Source organism: Pygoscelis adeliae, unplaced genomic scaffold (assembly GCF_000699105.1).
Source record: "Pygoscelis adeliae isolate BGI_AS28 unplaced genomic scaffold, ASM69910v1 Scaffold21, whole genome shotgun sequence".
Classification (NCBI taxonomy): domain Eukaryota; kingdom Metazoa; phylum Chordata; class Aves; order Sphenisciformes; family Spheniscidae; genus Pygoscelis; species Pygoscelis adeliae.
In genome coordinates, this window is record NW_008824243.1 from 8106167 (window position 1) to 8115178 (window position 9012).

The 9012-nt window shown below is 39.4% G+C and overlaps 1 protein-coding gene across 2 annotated transcripts in view; it reads right to left on the minus strand.

Moving 5' to 3' along the window:
* MCTP2 (multiple C2 domains, transmembrane 2) overlaps positions 1-9012 on the minus strand; it is a 110630-nt gene that overhangs the window by 49646 nt on the left and 51972 nt on the right. For both annotated transcript variants that reach the window (XM_009335173.1, XM_009335172.1), the window contains exons 12-13: positions 8906-9008; positions 6417-6519 (exon numbers count right to left, since the gene is read on the minus strand). In XM_009335173.1, the coding sequence (XP_009333448.1) occupies positions 6417-6519; positions 8906-9008 (206 nt within the window). The remainder of the gene's footprint in view (positions 1-6416; positions 6520-8905; positions 9009-9012) is intronic.

Below are 9012 nucleotides of genomic sequence, written 5' to 3' on the forward strand. Positions count from 1 at the left end.
AACACCCATGACTGCATGGAGATTAGATCGGTGGCATGCCTCAACTGTGCCCAGAAGAAAACATCCAAAATAGCTTTTAATACTCTACATTTTCATTGCATGCTGTTCTTGGGCCAGAGTTCAGATTCTGTTCAACATCTCCCTCAATCTCAAGAGACAGCCAGTCATATTAATTTCGTTTTGGATCTATTTCTTTCTCCTCTCTGGTTACTTTTCCCTAGTCTCTGCTGTTCACAAATACTGCATAAATGCTTTCTCCAGCTGTGGAAAAGGTAAGCAGCCAAGGCTGGGGTCCTAGGATGAACCTAAATGTCAGAAAGTTCAGATTTCTTCTATCACCCAAACACCTTTTGCTACATACCTGATTCACATGGATTTCACTCAACGAATACTCCTGATAGCTGTGTCTAAAATAGGTTATCTTTCCCATGAATGTTTACATCTACTTATGGGAAAAGGGAAGGAAAGGAATATTCAAATTAAATGTGAAAATATCTGCAGGTGAGGTCCTTAAAGAGACATAATCAATATTATTCCTTTATTGATGGTGACTTATATCCTCACTGAATACTAATGCCTGCATTCTCTGAAAGCTTCTCAATAGCATATGACATACCGGGGCTCAATCACCGACCAAAACGGCCCATAACCATATGATTAACATGAGGACAGTAGTGCCTACCCCACCCTCATGCTTCATTTTGCAAGGTCACCATCAGAAAACCTCTGAAAGTGTCAGGATTTTTATGCCATGGGAATTGCTGATATTTGGGGCATTTCCCTGTTCTGAATCAACACAGACAAGACAAAATATCAGTATCAATATTTTCACAGGACAATTCATATATTCTATATCACAGTCCCTTCTCCATACAGGACCATGCAAAGGAAATTACCAGTTGGAAGAAAAGCTAAAATTCTTTGTGCATTAAGTATTTGGACCTACAGAGGCACTTCAGACAGAGGCAACTTCTGGCAGTGCTTTAGCTGAAGGAAATGTTCAGGTACGTGAGACTGCCTTACAGTCAAGGCCCAAAGTGCACCGGGTTCCTTTCAAATGAATGAATACATTTGCTAAACTCTTCCCACAGATGTCCCCAGTAAAACAAATGTGACTAAACACAGTATTGATGTAGCCAGCCAATGCTAAATCTATTAAGCAACAACCTTCTGACCGCTTGGGAATTTTAATGAAATAGTGAAAGCCGAGATTGATATGACACAAAACACGGAGAAGACAGCACCCTTACGCAGCAAAGGGTGTTTTTTCATTGCTCTTGTCTCAAAGAAATATGGTTTAGTGGCTTTTTTTTTCACATCGATTTTAAGAAAACTTCACTCTGTATCCAGCTTTGATGCAGATTCAATGTCATATATTGATGACCTGACAGAGGAACGCTGGGTTAAACCTCTGTACATCAACATCCGTGACGTGTGGAAAGGCTAATGGCTACTCTCCAAGGGTAATTCATCTAAAGCATTTGGGACCTCTGATATTCCTGCTTGAGCTCATTGCTGATGCACAAATGTCATACCATTTGCCCTGAATAACATAAAGCTGTCTTGTAATAGACACACACCTACCCTTATCAAAGGACATATTTCCCTAGGAAAAGATGAAAGCAAGCCACATATTTGATCCACCTGGACACGAATAAAGAAGTTTTTGTTTCTCCCCAGTCTTGCAATATACCTTGATTCGATTTTGTACGAAATGCCCATTCATTCATCCCAAAACTCTTTGCCCCAAACATTTCACTTCTAACAACTTTCTGTGGGATCCAAAGTAGGTTCTTGGCAGAGGATTGATATCCAAAGACCAAACAGATATGGAGCTGATGGTCTGAAAGAAAGCAGGCAGCCACATGAGGGCTTCCAGGCAGCCTGAGGAGGAGCTGAAAACCCTGGCAGCACAAGGATCCTAGGTGGCACTCGAGAAAAACATTCCTGTTGATACCATTTCAGTGAGTAGTGCATGGTCGGGGGAGAATTTAATTTCAGAAAGAAGGTGTCATTTTTTCTGGAAGAGATGTGGGGGTTTTTTCCCCATTTCAAAATTTCTGGTTCACGATAGGGATAAAAGTCAGAACAGACAATACACTTCACAGCTACCTCTATCGCATAAATGCTGCATTTTCACTTTTCTCAAACTCTAAAGCTTTCTCCTGGGAAAGGCTGGGCACTTATGGTCAAGTGCTAAGTAATTGCAATTGTCAGGTGTCTGCTCTCTGAATCCAGGCCGTGTTTTAGACAATTAAGCTTGTGAAAGTCACACTACTTGTTTTCACTGCATTGTTGGCTACCGACTTGAAAATATTTCATAGACCTCTTCCTGTTTGCTGAAAAAAGGGTGCAGCTGAAGACTACGCTGAGTTGATAATTCAGCAGATAAAAAACATTCCATTCTGTGATACAACTCTTCACTCAAAGGTCTTTCTACATGAGGATATTTGATATTCTCTGCTTTCAAATTCATTGAAGCACATTATACGCTCCCACATCTCTAATAACTTGCAGCCTTCTAGGAGATAGGAGACTCGTGAAGCAAAACAAAAAAGACAGACCCTCACAAAGAGAAACATGGTTGCTTTTACTAAGATCTAAGGAACAAAGGAACACAGAGATGGAAAGGACTTCTTTGATAATTAGTTCAAGTCCCCCAAAACCTACAAAACTTCTAAACCTATCAAAGTCCTTTCTTGAAGCAATGAAGTTTTTGCCCTTCTTCTCTGTTCCCTGGGATCTTCTTCAGTTTCTAGCAAAAAAGCCTGCTCTGTTCAGTGGTGTAAATGGTCTTCTCTTTTGTTCCCCAGGCTCTGAGAAAGCAATCTCCCTGTCAGCCCAAAGGTTAGGCAAGCCAGACTCTATAGGTGACCTATGGCAAGAGAGTGATCCATTTTGCTGAATATCTTGATAGCACTAATCTGTGTCTTTTCCAGTTTAAATTCTGCTTCTGTGAATGTGGCTGACCAGAGCTGTATTTGAGATGAGGTCTCTTATACGTGCTTTAGAGGAGGACAGTACTTTGACAAAAAGAAGGGCAGGAGGAAAAAAAAAAAGTACAGTAGGTTGATTAACATGGAAGAACTAAAGGTAAAATGCAAGCAAATAACAACTTCTCTCCCTCTGTCCCCCAAATTCAGTGTACTGCTACCAAAATCAATGTCTCTACAATGCATTATTGATAGAGCTGTATGAGAAACAAAGCAAAATGTGTATTCATCCAATATTGCTTCATCATGTCTATCTGAAGAACATGAAGTTTGCAGCTTTATTCATCATCTGACACCTTAAAACTCTTTTCATGCTGCCCAATTTTTTACATTTCTTAATTGGTGCCTGCAATAAGCCTAGATCACAGTCAAGGATGAATGGAAAGCATAAGTAATTTCACTCTCTCTGAATTTTTGTGCAGTAAGGTTATTTGTGTGTTAATGTTAATGCCATGAAGGTGTACGCATGTTTGCAAAACACCAGTGTAAGACTCCTGAACACATTTAAACCAAAATTCGTTGTCAAATTAAACAAACATTTCATATCCCTCCAACATATACTTTATTCAAGGCAATTTTTCTTTAAGAAAAAGAATCTAGTCATCCATGAACAATTCCTGAAGTAAACTTACTTCACGTGCTGACAGCTCACAAGTCAAACTTGTGCATTTTTAACAGGAAAAAAGGCACTTCTATTTTTGAAAAGGAATTTAATGCAAGGCAAATATTAGGCCTGATTACCTAGGAGAAATTAAGCTTATGTGATTTGTGAGGCTTCCTTGAGTCTTTAACTATTGTTCTCTTTCAGCATATTTATCTAAATGGTTCAAAGGATACATTCAAATTTATAGTCAAAATGACAACATACATCAAAATTCCCATTTCAAGAAAAAGAGCTTAGAAAATTGCACTTCTCTGTCTGAGCAGACTAAGTTAATAGGTGCAAAATGTTTTTTAATCAGAAGCAGAGACGAATATATTTACACTGGATTTGACTGAAATAGGAGGCAGAGAAGTTTGGACGGGACGGAAGATGATCAGTTGGCAAGGGAAAGCATAAACAATTTTTTTTTTTTTTTGGTCTCAAACCTTGGACAAAACATCCTACGCTGAATAGTTTGGACATTATCACACACATGCACTCCCCTCCTCTGCCTTGTTACATGCTTCCTAAGGGATACTTGACAAATGCCTATAAAATCAACAGAAAATCCAAATCTAACATCTTCTCACTGTGAGCCCACACAGCCTGCTGCCGATCATGCAGACCATTTGGCAAGCACTGGATCTGCAGGAGAGCAGCTGCTCCAGCCACTCTCTTCCAGTAACATCAGAGATACGAGGACTTGGGGAAAAATTAACAAAGTGATCAAAAATGGAATAAAAGATGTTAAGCGGTTTTTTTCCTCCCTGTAAACATCAAATCATGCTCCATGCCCAACTGACTCTAATATTGTTCTAAAACTGGAGATATTGACAACTCAAGCCACTAAAATAGACAAACAATCTAAAATATCCCCAGCCTCAAAAAGAACTTGCAGTCCGATCCACGGAAGAAAGAGGATTGCAAAGCACACGACAGTGTGTGGGGCACCAAGAGCTCAGTATTTACTCCTCAGCTTCTATAGCTTAGGTTCTTCTTATCCCCAAATTGTAGGGGTTCCCCTGTTCTGGACTCCAGTATAACTTGGAAAGAGCACACGGTGGATGAAAACAAACACACTTTTGCGAAGAGATTCAGAAGCCACATTGCTTTTAATTCACATACACAAGAAATACAATTATTTAGGCAAAATAATAACAAAACTGGAGCACATTAGCCTGTTTCTTTACCACTACGAAGCATTACTTAGGTTGGGATCACACCCTCTAAGACAGCTCAAGAGTTTTCTGGGCAGTTCATTATTTATTTGGAAACATCAAACGTTTGCAGTTCCTCTCTCTGATCTTGATTGGTCCCTTACCTAAACTATGCTGACTCTGTGGGGCTTACATGGCCCACTTTGATCAGATGGGACCTTTGCCTTCCCCTCTAGAAACCTCCCATTTCTCCAGTCTCTGCTAGGACAGAGCCCCACTAACCCGCTATTGCAATACTGCCTTTCCTGCAGCAGTCCACCTCTAAAACTCAAAGACAAACTCTTGCCTTAACCGTAAGATGTGTGCCAGCCTTTCTGCAGAGGTGAATATGCTTTCACAGAGATGTTTCAAAACAATACTGCAATTTTGTACTCTATAATTTCAATCAGGATTCACCGTCCGCCTATTCGAGCGTGCTATTACCCACACCATCGCACTGTGCATTACCAAAAGCATCTCACTACTGCATGTATCACTTGATTCATGTTCTATATTGCAAGCATGGATGTTTGTACAGGGCTCAACGCAGTACTCGCTGCATAAATACCCGTCACACCCTCTCTTCTGCACAGGGAACCTACTGCAAAACATCAGTGCCTCAAAACTCAAGGAAACCCCCATGCTTACTGTTAAACAGGTTTACACGACTTGACTGATATGAGCACAGGAGTCCCATGATGTTTCAAGCCTCATCTACTAACTGTTTTAATAAAAGCCACAGCATAGAAAGTTCTTCCCAAACATTACTGCAAAAGTTACCAGAATCTTCTGTGATACTGCACATACACATGGAGCTCTTTACATCCTCTTGATCTGGTTTACTCACTCTATTACCACCAGCCTTGTTCCAAAATTAAATCAGTCTTACCAAACACAAAGCTGCTTTTCCCCCATTTCTCTATTAATGTCTTTTAATGACCATTTTATGTTCCCCTCTCTTTAGCTTGGCCTTTTTTGGCCATTTCTGAAAAAGCTTCAACTCTCCTTAATCTCCAGAGCAACCGCTTTCCCCTGAGCTCGCTTTGTTTCCAGTTTTGATTTTATACTCCCATGGTAGCACTCACTCTTCACATATTTGTTTACAGAACAAAAGCCACCAGTCTTTAAAAGCACTACAGAGTAGAAAACACCCCTTTTAGGTAATTTTATTCAGCTGTGCCAATAACAACAGCTATCTCTAGTCAATCCTACTGTGATGTGCAATTACCTTCTTGGAGTAAAAAAGCAAGACAAAGACATGCTTAAAATGTTGCCTTCAGAAGATGATGTGGAAACATACAGAACGACGCAATTACATTTTCAGACCTACATGGCATATAGTACTGATGAAGTACAAACACTTCTGCAATTTTCTTTCCAATCAACCAAACTTGTACTAAAATGGGTTGGCAATGCTCGTTACACTAAGGAGAACTATAAACAGTGCCAACTAAGGCATATATACATCACAAAATCTGTTTATCTCTAAATCTGTGTTGCTTTGTGCTACAGGGAAAAGAAGTGCAACTCGTTCCCAGCAAAACCATCAATGTTTGAATGATATACGTGGCAAAAGTAACTTACAGACAGCAAAGGGATGGCAACTTTTCCAAGAAAATCAGGGGGTTTATCTCCATCTTCATCAAACACTGTCACTTCCAGAACATCATGAATATCTTTAATAGGACTGGAACGAAAAGTGCAGACACTTAAAAAAATAATATTCGATACACACACAGTCTCCTCCACAAAGATCTGAGAATACTGTTTTACTAATTAAGTTTGTATTACCTTGGAGTATAAAACTAGCATTTAATTAAATTCCCCCCAAAAAATGAATCAAATGATGGGTATTCCCCAAGCTTTCCCCCCTCATGTTTCAGTCCCATAACTAGGTGAAAAAAATAACTACCAGACAGTGACATTTTTCTGCATCAATATTGATGCTAACAGTACAGAACTCAGCTTTCCAACAGAGAAAGCTGGTGACTGGGAGAGGTTGAAGGCTGAATTCAAACCCAGGCTTCAGGACCGTAAAAAAATAATCCAGGAAACAAAACTCATGTAACTTCATTTGACTTGAACAACTATCTCCCTTTTAAGGTACTAACAAAATCAGTTACTTAAAAAAATAATCTTACAACCCTAATTAAAGGCCAAATGTACAATATTTTTGTTCCATTCAGTGCAAATGTTCTACTGATGTGGCAGCAGGTACTCAATCGTAAGTATTTATCAGATCTTTAATAAATCAGAGTCTCATTTGAGAAAAGTTATATTTGTGTGCCTTCAAAAGCATGGGTAACTGGAGATGACTTGTGAGTTGCATTCATTACCTCCTCTTTTCCTTTTTCCATGTGCTAGAGTTAAAGAAAGAGATACACGGTACAGCGTGTGTTTATTATTCAACTGAGTGCAGCTGTTCTGTCCAAAATAAGGTTGTTTCAGAGCAGTCCTGCTCCCAGCACCTCTACCTGCGACATGGTGGAGTTGCTCCTCACGGAGCAGAGTCTGAACCCAAAAGCCACCTCGTTGTCTCCCCAGCTTGCAGCCACAGCATGTGATGTGACCCAGACACTAGTGGCAACCAAAGAGCCATGAAATGCACTGTTTTCAAGACATTAAGGCTTTAAAATATATTGAAACCTGCCTCTTCTGCAACCATACTTCCATATTCCTTTCCAAGCCTTTATCATTTTCCATGTGATATAGCTGCCACTGGTGTAAGACATTAAAACCCCCCAGTGACACACACAGATAAGCGCGTTGTGGAAAATCTGAATATGATGGGAAGAGCTCTCTGGTGGTATTGAATGCTCCAGCTGAAGTGGATTCATCCACTCAAAACAATCCACTCTGCTCCAAAATCTAAATCATCAATAGCTTTTAAGGTGCTTAACGGAAATTTTTAAAAACAGCCACAAATCTAGGGAGAGGTGCGAGAGCCTGACTGGCTCTGCAGATTTGGTGCTTGGACTAGCCATGCAACAGCAATAAGAAAGTTAGAGATGGTCCATAGCTGACATTTCTGAGACCCACAGGAAGTATAGACACAAACTTTCTTTTTAAGTAAAATAATTTTGGATTCTTATTAGATTTATTTTGTTGGCTGAACATCCGACAAGGATCATCTGCTGGCACAATCTCAGAATAAACAGTGATGAGTGGAAACTTCTTGAGAACAGACAAAGTAAGAGAAAGGGCTCCAAGAGACATGCATTCAGCTGCAGCCATGAATTAAACAGAAACCCAGCAAGGTACTTCTATCAAAGAGGTCAGATACTTTTTATTGTGTTCACATCCAGCCCACTATTTATGAATGTTGCTTTTGCAAGAAGTCCATCATTCTCAAACTGTTCTTCCAGTGGACAGGTGCAAATGTCATAAATGCTCCATTGCCAGCCCTCGCGGTCGCCTTCCTTGCCACAGACTACTACAGACTTGGAGACATTCATCTTGCTCAGTTATTCACAAAAATCTTTGCCAGCATAAAGAAAGATTAAAAAAATAGTGCTGCCTAAAAGCAATACCTAAATTATCACTTTTGTTATTAATAAAGTCACAAAAAACCCCCCAAACTTTGATTTTCATGAAAATCTAAGCCTCTAATTTGGGCTAAGCTATGTTTGACTAGTTTATATTCAGAAGATATATCAGGAACAACATGAGCTCTAATTTTCTGCTTACTTACAAATTCAACGAGGATTCTACCATGGTTCGATGAAACATTTTATTTTAAACTACGGAAAACGTAGGCGTGAGTATCTGGTCTCTACTTTCTGTTATATTATCTCTTGGATCCAGCTATGACTCCATTATGTCTAGTCATGATTCTTCCTATAAATATCACAGTAATTTTTTTTTTAATGACTTCTATTAATAAACTCCATGCAAGAACAAGGCAAAAGGCATTAGTTAAGTTATATTTGATATTTCTCTAACATCCTCTCTGACTATGAAAAAATTACATATCTTCAACTTGACCTTTGTATTTTCCCCAATGTCGATAGCTTTTATAGTTAAGCTACTAACTCTTTGGTGCTTTAGCCTGTTTTCAAAAGCAATCCACTTACAATGTGAAGACTTTGTTCCACTCTGGGTTGAGGTTCTTGTAAACGGTGTGTGTTTGAAGACTGTCGTTTCCCAGCTCTAATACACAGAAAGGATCTTTTTTACCTAG